General features: G+C 38.7%; 1 protein-coding gene across 1 annotated transcript in view; it reads right to left on the reverse strand.

Moving 5' to 3' along the window:
* igsf9ba (immunoglobulin superfamily, member 9Ba) overlaps nucleotides 1-25201 on the reverse strand; it is a 107753-nt gene that overhangs the window by 66720 nt on the left and 15832 nt on the right. The window contains exons 2-3 of the mRNA XM_067451170.1: nucleotides 21031-21228; nucleotides 9417-9563 (exon numbers count right to left, since the gene is read on the reverse strand). Coding sequence (XP_067307271.1) covers nucleotides 9417-9563; nucleotides 21031-21228 — 345 coding nt within the window. The remainder of the gene's footprint in view (nucleotides 1-9416; nucleotides 9564-21030; nucleotides 21229-25201) is intronic.

A 25201-nucleotide genomic window follows, 5' to 3' on the forward strand; every position in this document is an offset into this window, starting at 1 on the left:
ACTTATACTTATTTTTTGTAGGGAAAGCTAAACTGTGTAAAAGAAAACTACAGTCTTATTATAATCAACACATTTGTTTACACAAGAAGCCCTTGATGCTGAAAAATAAATAAACAAAACAAATAAAAATCATTTTATTTTATTTAAAAATATCACGTGTGAATATAAAACCATCTTTTAATAATAAGCTACCGTTATCAGTCAGCAAAAAATCTGGTCAGCACCCTTTTAGTGGAAAAGGCGTAACAAACCACAAGAGCAAGCACAACTTTTGTAATTATTAAAATGATTTTAGAGTTATTTACTTATTACATCAGACTGAAAACGTTGAAGTATCCACATAATAAATGCACATAAAGCATTTAATCTCAAACTAACCAAGTCAGCTAATGGACTTCTCCTGAGAGGAGCATCTTTAAAGGCATGACAATGCATATTAAAAGTCATAAAATGGTTACATCTCATAAGAGCCTCACGCCAAAATCTACCGGGAGGAGCAATATCTGCCTCCTATCATTTTCATTTCAGTCAAAGACTCAGCCATGGCTGCAGGTCAATCACACATCCGCAATCAAAGCAAATGTAGTGAATTTCAAGCAGGCATTATGTCCTTTAGATTCAAAGCTGCATTGCTTGCAAATCCAACCATGAGCCATTTAGCCAAAAGGCTATTATACGCGCCTTATTGTAAAATGCCCCGACGACATATAAAACCCACACGCCGCAATCACTGTTATTGACATTTCGGAAAGCAGGGCCGGGAGTGTGTGTGTGTGTGTGTGTGCGTGTGAGTGGACGTGACTGAGTGAACCGGCGAACTGACCATGAATGCAAACGAGGGAGGGCATGAATGGCCGCTGCGGCAGTAGAGAGGAAATAGGAAGCCGTGAAATAAACCATCACAGATGTTCGCAGTAGCGCCGCCCGCCACAGCTGCACAGGTGACATTTCTCCGGCTGAAAAAAGATGAGGCAGACACTGAACTCATTCACCCTGGGCCAAAAACACACACATACACCAACACGCAGGCCGCGTGCAATAATACACCCTTCACTTGCGCCTCGCGCTCGCTCGCTCGCCTGCTCTCCCGCCGCAGCTCTCAAATGGAAAAACGGCTACTGTGCACTTTCCAAATAAGTCCCAGTGATTTCTGCAAGAACGGCTGTGGACTTTTAACATGGACACAGGGTGCAGCAGACAGTTACCCTTGCTGGTGTCATTGCTTGAGGTTTGGAATATGCATGAGTCTCACCTCACAAGCATATGTTAAATATACAAATACCCTGCACTAACAGAGAACTGACAACGCTAATTATACCGTTCCTGTGGATGACACCTCGATGTCTGACAGCAGACAAATAAATATCAGGTGCTGCTTCATTTCGCAATGAATAATCAAAAGTAGGCTACAAATAAGCAAAGTGTATCACTGCAGCAAACATCCCTGGTGTAAAAACTATACCAAAATGTATTTAAAATACATTTATTTCATACTAAGTATACAAATTATTAACACATGGGTCATTCCTAGGATTCGGTAATATTTCAGTCCCCTAGATTTTTGAAAGTGGTGGTTCACCAAAATGAAATGTTAAAAGCTTTTCACAATACTTTGGTATGTCCTTTATAATGAATACAAATAATTATTGCATTTAAATAATTTTTATTATTAAAAATAATCTTATTTCTGTCTTACAGCAAGCATGTGGTCATGTCCCTGAGGTTCTTCGCTGAATTTGTACTTGGAAAAGAATTAATAAAATGTGCACAATGTCTATAATTTTCAGCAATAATGCAAGTATGTATTTGCAGGGGTGGTAAGTAATCAAGTAAAAATACTTTGATACTTTACTTAAGTATTTTTTTCGGGGATCTGTACTTTACTTGAGTATATTTTATTTTCATCTACTTTTACTCTTACTCCACTATAATATTAAAGGCAAAGTTTACTTTTTACTCCAATACATTTCCCCATGCCCACTCCAAGTATTAAGTATTTATTACACTTGATTTCCAAACCGGTCTGGTCGGTCATGGATGGTCCAGTCTGGTAGCCTATAGACTTGACAAGGCTGACAAGTCAGGTTTGCCACACTAACGTTAGCTCATGTGTTTCCCCAACTTTTTTATTTTGCGGCACACTATTTACTATGAAAACATCGGTAACATTTTGCAATACAGGTGCACTATTATAATTCATGCCTAACTAATGCACAGATAATCATGAGTTAATGTATTACTAATGAAGAACTAAACCATTTATTAATGATTACTGCATCAGCAACTAATGAACATTCTCTATGATTAATAGATTAAGTAATATATGAATTGCTATTGACATCATTAATTCCCTAATAACATATTACATTAACTAATAATGTAAATTCATGTATTCAAAGCCATGCATTCCGACTCTCAGTTGTCTGTTTAATTAATCATTAATCATAACAATTGGCAAAATTATAGTATGACTTTACTTGTTGAGGCACATGACTATTAACTAATTGTTACGTAATATGTCATTGTGGTTATGGCTTTTGAATTAATTTTGAATTAGTTAATAGTATCTTGCTCCTCATCTGTTTTATGGAGCTAATGTTATGGAACATGTCTATTTTAAGTTTAACCCCTATACTGCGTTAAGGTGCTTCATTGTCTCCTATTAATTGCAAATCTAACAAATTCTTAATTACAGTATCTAATCTTATAATTTGTTCAATTAAAGCATTGCATATCAGTCCCAAAAGATTTTATCTGCTTAATTATTGATATTTACAGTTAATTTGAATATTTACTTTTTACTTTCGGTACTTGAGTACGTTTTAAATCTGATACTTTTGTACTTTTACTCAAGTGATGTTTGAATGGAGGACTTTCTACTTTTACTGGAGTATTTTTTTATTTAGGTGTATATACTTTCACTCGAGTATAACTTTTGAGTACTTTTACCACCTCTGTTTATTTGTATTCTTTGCTTTTGAAAATAATAATTAAAAAAAGCAAGATATTTGATTTAAAAAAAAACTACTTATAAAGTTACGTCCCTCAGTCTGAACTCAACCCCGTCACGCCAACCAATCTTCACCCATAATAATTTAGACTCCACCCATATGTGACATCATTTACAGGAATTTGCATCATTTAGCTCTCTTCAACAGCAGGGTGTGGAAGAAGGTGAGTGATATCACACTTTATTCCTTTTTGTAGGTGTATTATAGTCAAGCTTAAAAACTCAACCCCATCACATAAAATTAAGATGGAAAATTATGACTTTTCAAAATGTTATTTTAATCCATAAAAATCTATGCTATACTTATTTCATTGGCTGCCATTTGGCCCACTCTTCTACACCACATTAAGAGCAGTGGCCATTTTGAGCAAAAAAAAACCATCACACTCACATATGTCATTATTTCGGGGTTGTAAACTTTGTGACAGGGTTGAGTTATTCACTTAATTTAATCATGATTTAAATTTAAAAAATAAATTTCAGTAAATATATTATTACAAAAATCATAACTTCTATTTTTGTTATAGAATGTGTCCTGTCCACTTCAACAGGCATCCTAGTCAGAAATGGCACCCACATCAACAGCAGAGAGGCAAAGGAAGTTTCGTGCACGCAGAGAATATATATGGATAAATATGGATTAGACCTGTTTTTTCTTTACATTTTTTCAGGTATTTTATGCAAATGTTCATAAAGTAACTATTTTAAAATGTTGGAATTGTTGAGTGCGTGCCATAATCCTTTTTTATGTGGAGTTTTTGTGTTAACATGGCATTTTCTTTTTTAATGACCCACTGATTGTTACTTAGACTCACCTAAAGGATTATTAGGAACACCTGTTCCATTTCTCATTAATCCCATTATCTAATCAACCAATCACAAGGCAGTTGCTTCAATGCATTTAGGGGTGTGGTCCTGGTCAAGACAATCTCCTGAACTCAAAACTGAATGTCAGAATGGGAAAGAAAGATGATTTAAGCAATTTTGAGCGTGGCATGGTTGTTGGTGCCTGACGGGCCGGTCTGAGTATTTCACAATGTTAGAGGCCCAGTTATGGCTGGTCCTTGTTTGTTTTTGTGTTTTGTTTGCAGGTGTGCTGCTGAGTGGGGGGTGTGGCTGTTCCACCTGAAGCTCATTGGAGGCACATAAGAACGACTGATGTAGGATTGGAGAGGGGAACGTCGGGGTGTCTGCGCTTGGCTGCCGTTTTGTTATTTCATTTGTTCTTATGTTGTTTATTTAAATAAATTATTCTTTCTTTTTACGACTTCGCTGGTCCATGTTGCCTCCCGTTCATGTCGCAATTGTGAGCTGGTTGTGACATATGGGGGCTCGTCCGTTTCTTTTGTTCGAGAGGCACATGGAGTGGTAATTAGTGAAAAGGATCAGGTGCGCTTATGTTTGGTAGCGGCGCAGTGATGTTCGCGTTCGGCTGTTTTTTCATCGAACGGGTAAGTTAATGCGGCTCACAGGTTGGTTTGCTCCCCGGTTAGGTGGTAGATTGTTTTTTGTTTTTCGTGAATTCCTGGGTTGAGTGCACGGCCGTGGTTGCGGGTCTGGACCGATAGTTCAGCTCTGCGCCAGCGGTATTAGTGCTTAAAGAGGCTCGACTCTTGGGAAGTCACAGAAGAGTTAGGGTTGAGTTAGTTAGTGTTTTTTTTGGGGGGGTTTTTTGGAATTAGTTAGGGGGAGAGGTTATTGTGAGCCGGGTTGCTTATCATGTTTTGATGTTCGTTGATTACACGTTATTTGTCAGTGGCTGCGCTGTTCTGTGATTTAGATATGGCAGCGTTAGAAGAATTTGTGCGTGTCCCTTCAGAAGAGAAATTAAATTTATGTTCGAAACAGCAATTGTGGGGGATTGTAGAGCGCTATAAACTGGTGGGGATCGATAAACGCTTACGGAAAGATGAATTGCGAACGTTGGTTAAGAATAAATTAATTGATTGTGGTGTGCTAACTGGCGTGCGAGAGATAGTGGGTGGATCTGACTTGAGTGGTTTATCATTTGAACAGCGAAAAGAAATATTGTCGCTGAAGCAGGCGCACGAAAAAGAAATGTTTCAGCAGGGTACAGAACGTGAGCGAGAATTGAAAGAAAAGGAAATTGAATTGGCGAAAATTAGGGCTGATGAGTTGGTAAAAAAGCATGATATTGAGTGTGCAAAACTTAAACAGGAAAGCAGATTAGAATCAGATCGGCAGGCACAAACTTATCAGTTACAAATCGAACGTTTAAAACTCGTGGCTGATGGAAAAATAGCAGGGGATGGTGTTAGTAAACGTGATCATTCGGGAGACTTGATAAGTAATTTGAAGTTACTACCGAAATTTAATGAAAGAGACCCTGAGGTGTTTTTTTCATTATTTGAGAGTGTGGCCGATGAACGAAATTGGCCAAGTACGGATCGAACAATTATGCTGCAGTCAGTATTGTTTGGAAGAGCTCAGGAAGCGTATACGGCGTTGTCAATGGAGGATCGTAAGGATTATGTAAAAGTTAAAGCTGCAGTTTTGAAAGCTTTTGAATTAGTCCCTGAGGCGTATCGATTGCGTTTTCGCACTTGGAAAAAAAGTGAGCGGCAGACGCATGTTGAAGTTCTTCGTGAGTTAACAACTCATTTTGATCGTTGGTGCGCTACTTCTAGTATCGATACATTTGAGGGTCTGCGGGAGTTGATTCTCACTGAACAGCTTAAGTATATAATTCCTGAGAATATTGCTACCTATATTAATGAGAACAAACCTAAGACTGCTGGGCAGGCTGCAGTGTTAGCCGATGATTTCGTTTTGACGCATAGAAGTATGGGCGACTATCGAGTGAATAGAGGCAGGAATTATAGTGATAGTTATTCCAAGCCAAAATTTCAAAAAAATGATTTTTCATTAAATATGGATAAAATGCCTAGGGGAACCCCAAAAGTTATTTCTGATTCCATGTGCCGCTACTGTTTTGAGGAAGGGCATTGGAAAAAGGAATGTCCGGTTCTAAAAAACAAACAATTTCGTGGAAGAGGATCGACAAGATCACAAAATGTTTTCTCGCCGGTATTATTGACTGGTTGTGTTCGTTCCGAGCTTTGTTCTGCGGAGGAACCGATTCGTGTTCTGCTCAGTTACTGGGACTTTCACGCACAACCATTTCTAGGGTTTACAAAGAATGGTGTGAAAAGGGAAAAACATCCAGTATGCGGCAGTCCTGGGGGCGAAAATGCCTTGTTGATGCTAGAGGTCAGAGGAGAATGGGCCGACTGATTCAAGCTGATAGAAGAGCAACTTTGACTGAAATAACCACTCGTTACAATCGAGGTATGCAGCAAAGCATTTGTGAAGCCACAACACGCACAACCTTGAGGCGGATGGGCTACAACAGCAGAAGACCCCACCGGGTACCACTCATCTCCACTACAAATAGGAAAAAGAGGCTACAGTTTGCGCAAGCTCATCAAAATTGGACAGTTGAAGACTGGAAAAATGTTGCCTGGTCTGGCAAACTAAAATAGCTTTTTTTTCTTTCTTGCTTCCTCTTAACTGTTCCTTTCTTCCTAATGTACCAATACAATTTGAACACCCAGTCCCTCCAGTGCAACTTCGATCAGACGACCACATCATTAACTGCACACTTTCATCACATCCTCTCTGCTACTGTCTACTGAATGCACACATCTCACTCGGGGATGCAATTCAATAAATACACTATAAAGGGCCAATATGTTGCTTGTTATCACCAACATATCAACACAGCAAATGATTCTCACCAACATGATACTCACCAACCATACTTATTCTGAATTCCTCTGCCACTACAGCTCATACATGTAAAATTGTGTACAGTGAAAATCAGTATGCAGATCAACCGAATACAAAAGGCTCCAGTATTGGAAATAATCTGCCGTGTCAGCACTTGAGTTAAGCCTACAGCGGCGTTGTGATACTATTAATATGCGACCGAGGGCCTTTTGGATATTGACCCCCAGGCAATGATTACTGAGCTGTGAATCATGATAGTTTATATATTGTCTTAATGGATCGTATTAAATTCATCATCTAATAAAATGCAAACACTCACCGTGGAGGAGATAATATATTTCCAGTGGTGCTGAACCATGCCCATAAATAATAAATCAAGCAAAATGTGATGTTCAAACAGAATGAGCGAGAGGAACATGACATGACCAAAGCCTTGAGCTACCCCAAATTTGCCTCTGTAGTTTGGCACTATGGAAGACATCTCCATTAGTGTAATGGAAATAATGGTGGTGCCTGGTGAAATATACTCTGTTTATTAGACACAAGAGCATGCAGATTTTAGAGCAGGCCGATGGGTTTCTTTTGAATGCTGGCCAATACCCAAAGGCTCATAATATTGAGTGTAAGCTTCCCTTTATTATTTTAAACACCTTTATGAAATCGCTCGTCAAGCAGTTTTGTCCTGTGTTCCTAATGAAATGGGAAGTTCTGGAGGGAGATATCAATTAATAGTCCCTTTTATTTGTAAATAGCCAAATGATTTCTATACATCACGGCCATGAACTACAGTTTACTTGCTAGTCTGTTGCAGGTTGGATTAGATGCAGGAGATTTGTATTCTGGAGAGAATTTGATTGGACAAAAATATGTGTAGTGCATGATGAGTCATACACACTCTAAAAAAGATTGGGTTATTTTTTCTACCCAACTCCTGAGTCATTTTTTTGGTTATCTTTTCAGTTTTTGGGTAGATTTTGTGTTACCCAGATCCCAGATCAGACATAACAAACCCAGTGTTTGGGTAGTTTTTGTGTTACTCAGATCCTGGGTCAGACGTTTTTGGGGTTATTTTTTCAGTGTTTGGGTAGTTTTTGTGTTACTCAGATCCTGGTTCAGACGTAACAACCCAGTGTTTGGGTAGATTTTGTGTTACCCAGATCCTGGATCAGACATAACATCCCAGTGTTCGGGAAGTTTTTGTGTTACCCAGATCCTGGGTCAGACATAACATCTCAGGTTTGAGTTAAATCGTGGACTTTTTGCAACCTTTTCAGGAGAGAGAGCAGTGCAGCTCCATCAAATTGGTGCATGTCTTCTGTAAAATGCAGGTTTGTATACATTACATTTTTTTTATAAATGTATTATTGTGCTGTATATTGTTTAATCTTATGCAAAGCAACAAACAAGGGCATGATCATTTGAGTCATCTCAATGAGTGTCACATCTGTCTTTTCAAGTGACGGGAACGACTGATGCCTAAAATGTGATGATTTTATAAATACTTAGTATTTATAGTATATTCTAGGAACTGTGCACTGACTGTTTATGGAATGGTTATGAATTCAGTCACCACATATTTCGTTACAGTGAGACTGGTCAACAGAGACTGGTCAATTACACTTTAATTACTTCAATATGTTTTATTTTCTACTTCTAATATTTGTTAAACTAGCTTAAATGTAGGAAATATGTTTTAAAAACTATCTACAAAATCTTTAAAACATGCGATACTGTAAAATATAATAACCAAAATAAAGGAAATATCCAAAACAGTGGTCATGTGGTCTATTTTTTTTTTTTAAATTGAGGATTAGGTTAATCTATAAACATTCATGTATGAAGTATTAAAAAAATGTATATATAGTATACATAGTAAAAATGTTTTTTTTACTTAGTTACACAATTACACAACATGTGTTCTGTCCTATATTTACCCAGCCCTTAACTCTGTTTTTTTTAGAGTGCAGAAATGGATTAAATGGAACAAAACTCTCATTTTTTAATTTTGATGGGACAGTCACAGTAACATACTAACCGAAAATCTAATTTTGACCCATTATTGTCTCTGACAAGGAGGATGGCAAAAACATTTTCTGATGGAAACAAGGGCAACAGACCTAGACAAAAATCACAAGGGAGTACATTGCTCATTTCTGCAGCTTGAGCATAAAGGCTGTTTTTTTGTTGGGTCTACCACACGTATTACTCACAGCAGCAGGCAGTCATGAGTGGTAAGAGACAGTCTCATCCTCCTCCACTCCTCACAGCTCTGATTTACTGCTGATATTAGAAATGAATATGAAATCAAGCCACGATTAGTCCTACTCCACCCCCAAAAGCAGACATCCATTAAATGGTGGGGGAGGGGGAAGAGAGCAGAGAGAGAGAGCGAGAGAGAGAGAGAGAGAGAGAGAGAGAGAGAGAGAGAGAGAGAGAGAGAGAGAGAGAGAGAGAGAGAGAGAGAGAGAGAGAGAGAGAGAGAGAGAGAGAGGTAAAATGTATGTCGGCTCCATCCTGCAGTGTATGTATAGTCTGTGCATGGATAGACTGGCTACATACATTTACAAATAAAGTTATATGCAAAGCCTTATACAAAGAACAAACGTCCGTCCGTCTGTCCGTATAGATGGGTGTGTGACAGTGGCGAGTGTCTCACCGTTGACTGTGAGGTGAACCCAGCTGCCGTTGTGGAAGGTGTCATATTGTTGTTCCAGCATGAGGACCCTGCACTCATACCAGCCCTGGTCTTCTGAGCGCACCTGGTCGATCTGCAGAGACGCTTTGCCATGCAGACTGGTTCTACCTGAAAGCACACAGGAACAGAAGAGAGCAGAGTGAGACTGGTTGTCTGGCTGACACTGATCATCAGACCGAGCTCAATTTAAATTTGAACAATGGTCTCGGGAGTCTGCTCTGTATTTTTACTGCACAAGAGGCGTGATCAACGAGCATAGTTCAAATGACTGCTAATTCTGACTTTAAAACTTGCAATTTTGAGTTTATATCACACAATTCTGACTTTATATCATGCAATTCTGACTTTATAACTCACAATTGTGCAATTCACACAATTCTGAGACAAAAAGTCAGAATCATGAGATAAAAAGTTACAAGCTTCCATTTGCTATAGTACTTTATTATAGAAATATTGTCTTGGTAACTATGTGAAATAAAATAAGTTTAAATTCTTTTGTATTTTATTTTATTTCAGTTGATGTTTCTTTTATTTAAAGCACAAAATGTTTGAATGTTTTTAGTATAAGCACAATAACCCTGACATTTTAGGCTTTATTGTGAATAAAGCCTAATCATTTTCGATAAAAAAATACAAAGCAGCATCAACAAAAAGCCTAATTTAATAAAGCATGAGGAGAATGTCAGTGTAAACTGTTCAAACTGTTATAAACTATTTAATTCAATTCAAAGTTGTGTTGTTTTTATGAAAATTTCCCCCTGAACTTCACTCTTGTGTTGCATGAAAAAAGGCCGTTTGTAACGTGTCGCACGTTGTACTAATGTGAAGAATGTTGCAGCCAAAATAACCTGACATGACAGACAGCGGCACCAGTTAATGACAATTTAACAAATGCACTGATGTTAACAAACAAGCATGATGAATATCAGGGTCTATGGTCTGCCTTGTTTAAACGATTCTTACTTTGCTGTCACTGCTGAAACAGGAAATGTATATGTTTTAATTAGCTGTGTCTAATTAAATGTACAGTACAGTTAATGTATATGTTTTAATTAGTCTGTGTAATATTGTTTGGTGGAGATTATTATTAGTTATTATCTCCATGAAATAAAACCCGGTATTGCCATTGTGATTGCAGTTCATCACTCCAGCATGTCATTTTATAATCATATAGCAACATAGGTTTCGCCAAAGCTATTTTTCTATTCACAAAATGATTAAATGATAAACAGCAAGCCAGTATGAGGAGCAATGTAAAGCAAAGCAACATTCGCTTGATTTCAACCCTCCTACACTATCAAATGAAAAGTGTACTGTACTTTAAATAGAAAAGAACAAAGTATCGCAGCTCACATCTGAGTGTTACACTAAGAGGCTTAGCAACACTGACAATACAAATAGAGGCCATGGAAAGTAAGAGAAATTTAGGCAGTCAAGCATCTCTCTGACTGAACTAAGCCAATCCTGAGCTAACAAATAAGAAGATACAATCTCTCATTTGCCTTTTTGAGAACTTTAGCTGGGATTTAATGTTTTCGAGAGTTTAGGGCACTATTCACTGGGCCGATATTGCCTGAGTGTCTTAGCCTCACATATTTACGTTGCGGCTGGCATTCATACTTCATATTGCTGTGTACTGAGCAGTAGATATCATAGCCCTGGGATCACAGCTGCACCTGAGAAAGGAAACAGCAGGTTTCCAGAGCAGAAAATCAATACGGCAAGAGGTAGAGAAGGCTGCGGTCTTGCCGTAAAAAATAAAAAAATAAATAAGTCCTTCAAAATCACAGCTATTTTCGCATAGAGTGATAAAGTACTGATAGGATTGGGCATTGTCATCAAAGTTAGGGAGCATCTTCACATTGAAAGTAACAGCAAATAAAAGCCTATCTTTGCTGAAAGACTGCATTACTATCTTTCACACTAGCTTAAGTGCAGTGTTCTATGAAAGTCTACTTAAACTTCATGTGTTCTCTAAGCCTAGAAATCTAGACGCACCCTAGCGGCAGCAAATTTAATTTGCCCGCAAGTGTGGTCTAGCAACTCTCAATTCCTATCTGAGCTGTATTCCTCAGAATCTGGACGGCCCAATCACATGGGGCGGCAGTGGCTCAGTGGTTCATGTAGGTTGTCTACAAACCAGAAGGTTGGTGGTTCAATCCCCGGTTCCGCCTGACCAAGTGTCGAAGTGTCCATGAGCAAGACACCTAACCCCAGCTGCTCCCGACGAGCTGGATGGCGCCTTACATGGTTGACATCGCCGTCGGTGTATGAATGAGTGTATGAATGGGTGAATGTGAGGCAAAAATGTAAAGCGCTTTGGATAAAAGCGCTATATAAATGCAGTCCATTTACCATTTACCATTTACATCGTGTATAGAGTCGGCGGGCGGGGCCATAATGACGACGGCCGAGTTGCGTTTGCGTGCTTCTAGTAACACAGAAACTGGCGAACGGTGGCGGTCTTTCGAATCAGCTCTGCCCACGACTCTGGAAGACTTGGAGTTAAGCTTTCCTCTGAGAAAAGAACAAAGAGCGGCACTGAAGTCATTCTTAAGAAGGGAAGATGTGTTCGGAGTTTAGCCGACCGGATACGGCGAATGTTTAATCAGTCAGCGAGCTCCCCTTCACCTTCGTTGCTCTGGTTGGTGTAGCGCTATCCTATCGCGTGCAGAGGGAGTTTGAAAGACAACCGTTTATCCCGCCCCTCGGATTGAGCCCTGTCTATGGTGAGTTTCCAGATCAAACATCTTGATGTGGGTCTGGCTTGTCAGGCTAGTGTTCTCTACCAATCGAAAACTATTGGATAGTTATACTAGATGCATCTGATGGAAACTTGAATCCTTAGAAATGGATCTGTGTTAGCAAATTTGGGAACCCCAATAAAAAATAGATCACAACATAACAGCGGCTGCTGATACTGTTAAAGAAATTTGAGCTATTTCAACCATCTCTAGTTCCCTTTCAGTCGGTCACGTTCGACATACGTCAGAACTGAACCAACGAATTGGGATCAGATCCCAATTCGTCGGTTCAGTTCTGACGCACGTCTCCGTTCCCTTCTTCAGGGAATGAGGGTTACATACGTAACCGAGACTTTTTTTATCTATATTTTAGTTTTAGTTTAGTTATAGTTTAGTTTTTTAGCACATGTAGCCAAATATTAATGTACTGCTTCATTACAGCTTTTCTCAGTCGCTTTGGTACATTTCTCAGATCAGAATTGAAATTCTCAAAACTACCTGTTCAATTCTCACATCATTGTGTCACTTGTGCACATCAAAAAAGCAGTTTCTCATTTCTTTGAGCAAGTTGCAAATGCTTTGGTACATCCATGCAAATGATTATGTACAATTCTCAGCTGTTTCCTACATTATCAGTTGCTTATGTCATGTTGATCAATATGTAAATATTTTGTCTCTGTTGAATAGTCTCACCGCCCACAACATTTAGGCACAAGCTCATAGCATAAGTTATCATACTATGTCAAGCATATTTCTGTACTTTCTATATTTCCATTAGACTTTTTTCTAAATCTGTCCTGAATTGGTAAATTGCTCCCAGGTAAATCTTGACTTTCTCTAATGAAGGTGCTTCTCATGAAACATCAACTAGCAGATATATACAAATATATTTCTACAGCACCGCATGTACAGTTTTTCTATGTTCACATTTCTTGTTTAGGTTTTTTTGTGTGTGCTATTCAGTGCTGTCTTTTCATTTGTCTATCTCAATGACATGTTCTGTCAATAAAATACAGTACAAACAGTAAGAGTGTAAATTTGAATATTTTCCATTCTCTTGCGATTACACTCACACATACACTAAGATGTAACTTACAATTGACAATAATTGTCATCAAAACTTTACCCGTAGTTTCCATCAGAATATCCCTCCAGAGTAAACTGTTATATTGACAACATGACTAAACAATTTGACTGTCTTGTCCGTACACAATGACACAAGGACTTGTCATTCTGATGGCAATGATATGTTCATTGACACAGATATTTACTTTTGAGAGATGAACTAAGGATTTTGAGCAAGAGAGTGGCTTTTGCAGGTTATCTATGGTGTTTTGCTATTTGTACAAATTGTTTTGAGAAATGCACTTACTGTTTTGCAAATGATGAGTTTGATTCGAGAAATGTACCAAAGCGACTGAAAAAAACTGTAACACTAAACCAGAAATGTGTTTCTTTTAGTTCATTTTTTATATAGGTACTGAATATAATTTAGCATTATCTTAACAATAGTAAAAGTATAAATGTATTAACATTACCAAAACATAAACATATATCATGGTTTCCACAAAAATATTAAGCAGCACAACTGTTTTCAACATTGATAATAATAAGAAATGTTTCTTGAGCAGCAAATTTGAATATTAGAATGATTTCTGAAGGGTCATGTGACACTGAAGACTAGAGTAATGACGCTGAAAAGAGTTTTGTGTCCTTTGTGTCCATCCTTAAATATTTACCATTTTAATTCTGTGTAACTGTATTTTTGTTACTGTTTTTTGTCAACATTTATTTAAAAAACATCTATTATGATCCACAAAGCATGTTACAGATGGATGAACGGACGGACGGACGGACGGACGGACGGACGGACGGACAGACAGACAGACAGACAGACAGACAGACAGACACAGACAGACAGACAGACAGACAGACAGACAGACAGACAGACAGACAGACAGACAGACAGACAGACAGACAGATAGATAGATAGATAGATAGATAGATAGATAGATAGATAGATAGATAGATAGATAGATAGATAGATAGATAGATAGATAGATAGATAGATAGATAGACATACTTACATTAGATAGTATAGTGTTGTCTAGTGTTCACAGGCTTTATTTTATGTTTTTGCCCGATGAAGAAGTAAGATACATATGAACCTCAGAAAACCTCATTTCTGGCCTCATGTCAATGTCCATGGACCACTGGCTCTTTGGTAAGTTGTAAGGAACACTGTCAGGAAAGGGATGTCACTGCATACCCTCTACATGAGATACATATACAACCGCAGGAGATCCCATATTATAAATGTTAGGCGCTTAATTACCAAAATCTTCCTGCAGGCCTCTTGCCAGCAATGAGTGCTCTGCGTTTTAGGGGCCCGTAAACAGGCCCGTCCGGAATGAATACAATCTGCCTCTAGCTAAGAATCACTTTAGGAGAGGCTGTGTAAATCACATCTAAACTGCTGCAATGATTGCTGCATAGATTGTCCGTCTGCAAGACAATGAGGACTGTAATACGGTAAATTGGTTGAGGAATCAGACCCGGAGCTCTGGCAGTAGCCAGCAGGGAGAGAGTTTGGGAATTTCTGCAGCAGAAAATTGCATTGTGAGTTACAGTAATAGCCTTTTGGAGTTCAGTGGTAATTGTGTGCGGGTCCAGACAAACCGTGAGACTAAAGCCTTGTGGCGTAGAGGAACAATACAAAATGAGCTGCCATGGCGACGCTATAGTACCCACAGGAGACAAGGATATACAGTGGAACTGAACATTAGATCTCATATCTAATTTAAAATGGAATGAGGCCACAACCAAATAGTGGAAGGATAGTTAATTCACTTCCCCCTTCCTCTCCCTTACTAAAATCAATAATTTATTTTATGGGTGGGAAGGATTTATGAGAAATTGTAATATAAAGATGTGAATTACAAGTGAATTCTTTCCGGCCCTCTTTTTGAGTGTTGACCTCTCATTCAAAGAGAGGGATATAGAGGGGGTTTAAAACAGGGTTGCCCAATCCTGTCCCTGGAGATCTACCTTCCTGCAAAGTTTAGCTCCAACCCTGATCCAACACACCTCGACCAGTTAATAAGCCGAACGTCACATGAACAAAAAGGAAAAACAAGACTCATTGCATCTGCTTGTCGGAAAAAGTGTTAAAGGCACACTATGTAAATATTTTTGGATTCAAATATCCTAAAAATCACTAGAACAATGTTATATATTGCTGACTTGTGTACTTACATTATCCCAAATGTTTCCAAGTTTTTTAACCAGGACACGGACCATCAATCATATCATACCCACATTTTTTCTTTAAATATTTTGTAGAATCCATGGAAAATGTATGTAATATGATAAAACAGTGCTGTGTTACCTCACATACACATGAGCAGAAGAAGCGGAAGCGCTCGTCTGTGGCATAATGAAAGCTCCGCAGCTCTCGAGCCGTGTGTCACTCGTCTCTCATTATCAATCGCTCCAGCGACCTCGTTCCGCTCCAACAGCTTTCAGCCCCACCCTGCTTCATACTACAGTACCGCTAATAAATCTTTAATACATTTGCTCATTTATGAATATGATTTCTGCCTGAGTCCCATTGGATTCTTTTTCACCAGCAGTAGAGGTGAAGATGACATCTATGATTCCACGAAATTAAAGCATCAGCAAGTTACGCCTTTGTTTTGAATAAGCGACCTCTAGCAGAGATTGTTATGCGATTGGATGCGATTATTAACGTTACTGTAGTGTGAAGCAGAGCAGGACCGAGTGTTGTGGAGCTGGCAAGGCAGCTGGAGCGATTGTTAAAGCTACACTGTGTAACTTTTTTAGTTTATTCTTAGCTTAAAACACTTAGTTCTTCCAAAAATATATGTGCTTATTAATGTATATTTACTTCTTTCAAGTAATAAAGTATTCTCGTAAGTTTGTAATATGCCATTAAAAATACATACAGGTGAGGCGTTCGAATGCTGGTCGCCATGTTGCCCCTCCATCTTGAAAGTACATTAGCCAAAGAGGGACATGCCCATAAATTCAAGCTTCGCCTTTCGCGTTTTAACACTCGATGGCACCGTGTCGAATGTGAAGAGGGGGATTGCCATGTTAATCTTGGACTAAATCGGCCACCGTAGGAGTTAAAACGAAATTGGAATTGAGAGGAACAGAAACTATTATTCACTGGATGGCCATATACCTTTACACCGCTAGATGGGGGGAAATATCACACAGTGTAGCTTTAATTAGATATACAAAACACACCTCGCAAGCAGCAGGACTTTTATCATATTAGATACATTTCAGTGTGTTTAAAATGATGTCATGACTCTGTGCTTTCGCTCAGCAGCTGCTGTGACACTTGTTCACACTGCTAAGAGTAAAGCGCTTCTGCCAAATAAAACCATAAACCGAGGGTAACGCAGAAATAATGCAACTGACAGGCGACTCCCTTAGACGTCCCTTGGTTAAAATAGCTATTTTTTTCACAATTTACAAATAGTTGGAAACATTTGGGGTATTGTAAGAACTCAACTGAACAAAATATATAACACTGGCCTAGTGGATTTTGGATATTTTACTGCAAAAATACTACATAGTGCACCTCTAATGCTGGTACGAACTGATGGCGATATAAGGAAATCAGCTTACCTAGCTATTTTTATTGTTGCCGTTCAAACATCTAAATATTAGTGAGAAGAAGAAAAATAAAAAACTTTTAGATATTAATTTGCATATGCAATGGACATCGGTTGCTCGCTCCTTTGAAGGTATCTTGAGTAAATAAAAAGTTTGTGGTCTTCGGGAAGTGTATCTGCAGGTCGGTAGATCTGCAGGGACACCTGGACTGCGTCAGAAAACGCCCCAGTATAGGACTATACCCTTAAATAGGGCACTATTTGAGGGGACAGCCATTTGCAGTGGTCATAGAGTACATTATCAAGTGCACTCATTCAATCCCACAATGTACCGCAATAACAAGTGTACACCGATGTACACTCAACCGGTGTTTACGTATGGCAAAGTATGGCAGTTTCCATACCCTGGCCTTCAGACAAGCAGGGGAAATAAACAGCTCATGATGCCGCTTGTTAGTTATGTTGCAGCTTTGAAAAACAAATTTAAACAGTCTGAGCCTGACACCATGTCCTAACCAGGCGCGATGTCAGAAGGTTTTCAGCAGCAAACCAGGCTCGACCCGAGATAAATTAATCAAAAATCACAGCCAATCAGAAGAGCGTGTGGGCGGGCTCTCTAAAAGCACACTGACTGCATTCGCAACGAAATAGATAAGTACAATATCGAATTCCTAAATAATGGTTTGTTTAGAATGGACTCATGCTATACCCTAGGTTTTTGTGAAACGCCGCCACCTAGGGAAAGTCTAGAGAATACCCATAATGCACTGTGAGGGTTGTGCCGAATTAATTCCTGTGTCTAAACAGAAGATTGAGCACGATTAATTGCGATTAGGCTAGACCGTAGGCAGCGCGGCAGCTGAATAGGTTTTAAAACTGAGCTTTCTTAATGTAGAAAGCAACAGAAGTTTCCAATTTAATAAGGTGTGACAGCAGTTAAGTGATCAAATAATCTCAAACGATCACAAAGATGGATGTGTCTCACGCAGCTCTGTGCCCAGTGTCACGGAGAGTGTGTGCTTTGAGAAGTGCTGACAATAGGTGATTTTTCACCCAGACGGCCAGCAGCAGATCTGCGGTAATTAAGGTTCTGTAATGCACCTTGAAAGAGAATGAGTGCTATGCAAGCAGGCAGCCATTACTAAAGCTTTTCACAATCCATGTCAAGGGCTGCTCACAGTCTCTTTTTCTCTGGGTCGGACAAAAGGCTCGTTTTCACGTTAAGTATTAAACATAGAAAAACTGTGCTTTCACTCAGCCGCACACAAAATCGGCACACTGGATCAAATTCAACAATTTTGACTTCAAAAGGGAGATTGATGGTGTGACTGGAACTTTTAATGGTTTGTTTTCAGTTAACAGCTTCCTTTAAAGCTGTCATGAGCAGGTATATTTAATCAAATCCAATGGACATCTCAGGGCTGAGACGCAATTTGCACACTATCCCTTCTGCAACTGTCCACCTTGAATTTTCATCTTGGTTTATGCTGGTTTTTAAATTGAAATTACTGGCTGCATAGGAGGTCCAAAAGTCTGAAACCACATGGAAAATATGTGACTTAAAATCTAATTTAGTCCTGGAAATAACCTGAAAGATATTCTGAAATTCATCAATTAATTTTTAATTCAAATCGTGATGCTGATAATATAATTCAAATTACATTTTAACTTTATTAATATACTATTTTTTAATCTGTAAATCCAACAGGCAAGGAAACTCAGGGAAAAGGATAATACAACCATGTAAAACATTGACCGGACAGGACAAAGTACTGAACAAAAGAGGGAGTATATATATCAGACTAAACGAGGGAACTAATGAGGTTATTAACGAACACCAAGTGAACAGAATGAAACCGACACAGACTGGGAAACTAACTGTGTGATTACATGATAACGATGTAAAGACAGACATTAACATTCTCAAAATGATCCCTTTTCACACAAATCTGCGAAAATGCCTAAAAATGTGGTAATATGCCTGCTAGGCCAGTAGTTGGCGATGTTGCTTTGTCAAGAGAAAAACTTGTTGAGTGTTGTGGATAATAGACCCTCTGGTTTCGAATGGCCATGTTATTAAAATGATTTATATAATTCACATCGGGTGGCCATGATTATTTGCCAGCACGGACATGATAACAGCTGTCATGGATGCTTTACAGTGCAAAATCTGACTGAACGCATATAGAAAACAAAAAATAGCAATCATTTTTGTGTTATGTTATATATAGCTTATTAATGAAATAAAGCTGTACAATTTTTTTTAAAGATTTCAGATTAATTAAGAGATCTTAGAGAGAGAGAGAGAGAGAGAGAGAGAGAGAGAGAGAGAGAGAGAGTAGTCTAATTGTGAAGCTTGTTGGTTTAATTACAGCAAAGTTATGACCTCATTGCTGAGAAATAATAAAGAAATAATGTAGCTTTCAGTGGTAAAGCGGTTTTATTCATAAAACTCATAGACAGTAGTCGATAACCAGCTCCTGAAATACTGTGTGCACGCAATTTCTTTTCTTTATAAAGTTCCTTCCTCAATATAAAAAAAGCTGAGAGCAAGAGCAAACAAGAATGTCTGCTTCATAATACAACATTAAAAAGCGATCGTTGTGGGCAAACATGTCGCCCTCGCTTTGTGGTGGGAATCGGAATTCATATTCAGACACAGGTCGAATGTTCAGATATCGGATATGTATCTGATTTAAAACCAGATTTGGAAGTGGCTTAGAGCGAATGTGAAATCAATTTTTTGTGTTTAAACGTGTGCAACAAATTCCGATCTGTGTCAGATCATGTGAGAAAAAATACAATTATTTTGTGCCAGTGTAAACGCAGTCTAAAACCATAGACTGTAAAAAAATGTTTTTAAAAAATGAACGCAGTGTCCGTGGAGTCACCCGTAGGTTTCTGAAGAGCATTTTTAAAGCCTAAAGAAGCAGGACAAGGGGGGAGCTGAGGTGACGTGATGACTAACAGACAGCAGACAAATGACAATCCACCTGTCACTCAAAGTGACCACGCCCTTAATTATGCACAACTTTAAGGATTTATATAATGTAAATGAATGAGTTATTTAAAAAAATCCACAATTTGTACCAGGCTGTAAAACTGTATTTTCTGCTGTTTTAAAGGAATAGTTCACTCTCTTTTGGAGCCTGTAATGACCAGTCGATGAATTGCAGTTCAAGTCACTTCCGTATTGGCTTCAAGATAAATTGGGGGAAGTTGCCACTTGCCTATTTTCAATTTTTTAGTAATTTAGTTATGTGCTTTTGTCATTTTATTGGTGTGTTATATATAGGTTTCATTTTTTTTCTTTTCAGTTTTAGCTTTAGTTATTTTAGTACTTTTTTTGTTTCAGATTTTTGCCATAGCACCATTTCTGATTTTAATTTTTTAACGTTTAGGTTAGAGGTGCACTATGTAAAGATTTTTCAGTACTATCCAAAAACCGCTAGGCCAGTGTTATATATTTTGTTCAGTTAAGTTCTTACAATACCCCAAATGTTTCCAACTATTTGTAAATTGTGAGAAAATTGCTATTTTAACCAAGACGCCGAGACGTCTGAGGGATTCGCCTGTCAGTTGCGTCATATCTGCGTTACCCTCGGTTTCCGTTTTCATTCTGCAAACGCTTTACTCTTAGCATTGTGAACAAGTGTCACAGCGGCTGCTGAGTGAACGCACAGAGTAATGTCATAACATCATTTTAAACACACTCAGATGTGTCTAATATGATAAACAGAGCTAGTACCTCATTCTCATGGCGCCGGCGACTGTGGCATAATAAAAGTCCCGCTGCTTGCGAGGCGTGTCGCTCTCGTCTCTCATTAACAATCACTCCAGCGGCCTTGCTCAGCTCCACAACACTCGGCCATGCTCTGTTTCACACTACAGTAACGTTAATAATCACATTCATGAACATGATTTCTGCCCGAGTCCTATCCCACACCTTTTCCACCGGCGGAGGTGACGACCACATGTCCCAGGATGCTGCGCTCAAACTTGACGTCATCAAACTACGCCTTTGTTATGAATAGTTATATTCAGCCATATTATTTTTTAGTTAACAATAACGACTATCACTTACTATTGGAAGCACAGTATGTACTTTCTACACTCGCGAATTGCGTAGCTACATAGTAATAATTGGTATTAAAAACTGGACTTTACAAAAATGCTGGGGCTTACCGGCGTATTCAGGGTCCACATGAGGAGGATAGAAACGGAAGTTGATGAAGAAGGGAATAGGCACACCGAATTTGAACCACTCCACCACATAGGGAGTCTGCTGGCCGTTTAGGGGGTGGCTCACGTCACATCCCAAAACAACGCTCTCTCCTGCACGGGCCGTCACAAACTGGGGCTCCTCTCTCACTCCGTAGGCACCTGGACACAAAAAACACACATTCAGTCAGCAAAGTAAGCAAGCAAGTAAATAAATCCGATTTATGTGCATGTTTGCCGTATTTGTCACTTAAAAACTATACCCAAAGTAACGTGTCAAGAAGCTCTTTGTTCTATTAAACAAACATTTCTTGTGAAGGCTTGGATAGTTTCCCAAATCCTGGACTTGTGTAAGTTCTCAGGTAATTATTAGTTAAAAGGAACGGCCAAGCACATAATGAGATGACAAGAGGCTTATCCACGCACCTCATTGATCTCAGCTAATTCACACTTGGATGGGTTTTACAATAGAGGGGCCAGAGTTTTAGCAATCAATGCTCAAGCACGTCACATGCCTATGGGTGACCTATCGGAACGCTAAAGGTCATTGTACCTGCCTCAGCAGAAAATATATTGGGGGAATGGATTTTCTTCAGCTAGCTCCACCACAGCCATTGAGCACTCTCTCCTCTATCAGAGTTAGCGTGGCTTCAGCGCCTCAATGAAGGAGAAAATCACCTCCGGGATCAAAGGACCTGCTGACGGTGCATTCTCCACCGTGGAGACACTGTGTGGAAAACTAAGTGATTCAGTAACAGTAAAATGTAAGAAAAAGTAGGTTACAAAAACACAGCTCTCTGAATTCAGAACATGCTTTAACTACATACTGAATAACCAGTCAGCAGCCAATTTAGCTCTCACACTTAGTACTCCTAGCATAGTGACAGGTCTCACCTTCACTGAAAAAAAGTGTTTCACTGCTTGTCCAAATTGCTTAATTAAAATGAGCTAAAGCAACACAAATGCTACACAATTTGTCCTAACTTAATTTGATTGTGTTCAATCCACTTAAATATAAGTCAAATTGAAGTCAAACATGATCCGTTTGTGTTGAGATTACATTAATGATTTTTGTTTCATTAACTGAAATTGGGCGAGGCTTGTTAGTTCCCAGCATGCTTTGCATATGGCTAAATCAAGAGAGAGTAAATGTTATTTTAAATGTAAAAGTTGATTTTATGTATTTTGAGCAAGATGAGAAAGGGGAGACTTGATTGTGTTTAATATTCAAATGTATTGTAATTATAAGAACAATTTAAATTACAGTGGGTTACCATTGTAGAGAAGAGTGGAGCATTTGCTTAGGCTGTGGATTATTAAACATCTGATGTCATAACATAGCCAGAAATCTAAACGCACCCTAGCGGCAGCAAATCTAATCTACCGTGAGTGTCGTCTAGCAACTCTCAATACACTTGCAGAGCTGTAGAAACCAAACTCTGGTCAGGCCAATCACATCGTGTATAGAGTCGGTGGGCGGGGCTTAACATGATGACGGCCGAGTTGCGCTTGTGTGCTACTAGTAAACACAGAAGCCTCAAGTTGTTTCAAACCTGTATGAATATTTTTCTTCAGCTGAACACAAGGGAAGATTTTTTAAAGAATGTCAGTAACCAAACAGTTAACTGGAGCCATTGAATTCCATAGTAAAACTGTTAACTGTTTGGTTACTGACATTCTTCAAAATATCTTCCCTTGTGTTCAGCTGAAGAAAGAAATTCATACAGGTTTGAAACAACTTGAGGGTGAGTAAAGGATGACAGAATTTTCATTTTAAAGTGAACTATCCCTTTAAAATGTATTCATTCCATGATGCTGAAGGTACATGAAACAAATTATGTTTGTTCAACTTAATTTATTCATGTGGGACCGTTGTACACAATTAAATTAAATCATGTAAATCCAACACACAGTGTTGGTTTTTTTAGTGTTGGGTCATTTAAAATTGAACCTGACTAAATTAATGTCTTAAATAAATAAATTAAATTTCCTACCATAAATATATTTTTAAAAAATATTATTAGCAGTGATATTCATTGCTAATGACTTCATTTGGACAACTTTAAAGGCGATTTTCTCAATATTTCGATTTTTTTGCACCCTCAGATTCCAGATTTTCAAATGATGTATCTCGGCCTAACATTGTCTTATCTTAACAAACCATACCTCAACGGAAAGCTTATTTATTTGTTTTAATTCATTAATTGTTTTTATTTTTTTATTTGGCCCTTATGACTGGTTTTGTGGTCCAGGGTCACATATTAGATTATTAGAAATTTTATTTACAGATAGACGCGATAGGATAGCGCTACAACCAACCAGAGCAATGTGAAGCGGAGCTAGTTGATAGATTCAACTTTCGCCGTATCGGGTCGGCAAAACTCAGAACACATCTTCCCTTCTTAAGAATGACTTCAGTGCTGTTCTTTGTTCTTTTCTTTTAAGCCCCGCCCACCAACTCTATACACGATGTGGTTGGCCTGACCATAGTTTGGTTTTTACAGCTCAGAAGTGTATTTAGAGTTGCTAGACGACATCGCGGTCAAAGTGTCGAAGTACAAATCTAGATAGAAATAGATTTGCTGTCGCTAGGTTTGCTGCGTCTAGATTTCTAGGCTAGGAAATTTATGAATAAATTGCATTTTAAAAAACATTCAAAATATTTAAAAATAATAATAATAATAATGTGTTCGATTTATATAGCGCTTTTCTAGGCACTCAAAGCGCTTTACATTGAAGGGGGGAATCTCCTCAACCACCACCAATGTGCAGCATCCACCTGGATGATGCGACGGCAGCCATATTGCGCCAGAACGCTCACCACACACCGGCTGATTGGTGGAGAGGAGACCGAGTGATGAAGCCAATCAGGATATGGGGATTATTAGGAATCCTGTCCATGATGGACAGGGGCCAATGGGCAAATTTGGCCAGGATGCCAGGGTTACACCCCTACTCTTTTTTCCGAAAGACATCCTGGGATTTTTAATGACCACAGAGAGTCAGGACCTCGGTTTAACTTCTCATCCGAAAGACGGTGCTCTTTGCAGTATAGTGTCCCCATCACTATACTGGGGTGTTAGGACCCACACAGACCACAGGGTGAGCGCCCCCTTCTGGCCTCACTAACACCTCTACCAGCAGCTACCTGGTTTTCCCAGTTGGTTTTCTTCTAAAATAGAAGAGTTCTTTTTAATACTTCACAATATAGCTCTTTTGGTAACACTTCAGTATGGGGAACACGTGCACTATTAACAACAACTTTTGCCTCAATAAACTCCTAATTTACTTCTTATTAATAGTTAGTAAGATCGTTTTTTTAGCATTTAAATTTAGGTACTGGGTAGGATTAAGTGATGTAGAATTAGGTCATGCAGAATAAGACATTAATATGTGCTTTATAATAAACAGACAATATAGTAATATGCATGATAACAAGCCAACTGTTTCCTCCAACAATTAACTACACCTCCAATGTGATGCATTGTTGACTGTATAAAACTGAGCAAAGCGTTAAAACAATTCTTAATAACTCTGATTTTTGAGTCGTTCATTCATGAATCAGACTACGCGTGTGCATACATTATATACAATCAGCAAGGGCAAAGAAAATGTGTTGCCCAATTACATTGGGTTATTACACATTATCCAGCCTTCTGTAAAAGAATAGATTCAATCAAAAATAGCACACTATTTGGTGTTCGGTCCACATCAACAGAAAAATTTAGATGTTCCAAAACCGTATATGCAACCAAACTTGTTTAAATCACTAACTTCCAGTATTTAAATACAATTTCTCGATTCTCAACCAACTCATATAAAAACAGTGATTTTGTTTACCAGTTTAATCAGCTTTATCCAGTGGAAGAGCTAATCCACTTTATTTGATTTAGCTCACGCAGCTTTCGGACTGAAACGGTGCAGATTTAATCAAATTACCCCTTAAGTAGAGCTGGACCCTCCAGTCACGGACCTGGGCCCTGGAATCCGCTCTGCTATTGTGAGTGCAGGAGATTGCAAAGCGCCACAAAGAGAGAAGCTTAGCTTTAATGAGAGACCAACATACCCATAAACTCACTACAATCTGCACATGACCAGCCCAGAGCAGGTTCACAAAGAGCATTTCAGCAAGCTA

This window comes from Pseudorasbora parva, chromosome 8, assembly GCF_024679245.1.
Source record: "Pseudorasbora parva isolate DD20220531a chromosome 8, ASM2467924v1, whole genome shotgun sequence".
Taxonomy (NCBI): Eukaryota; Metazoa; Chordata; class Actinopteri; order Cypriniformes; family Gobionidae; genus Pseudorasbora; species Pseudorasbora parva.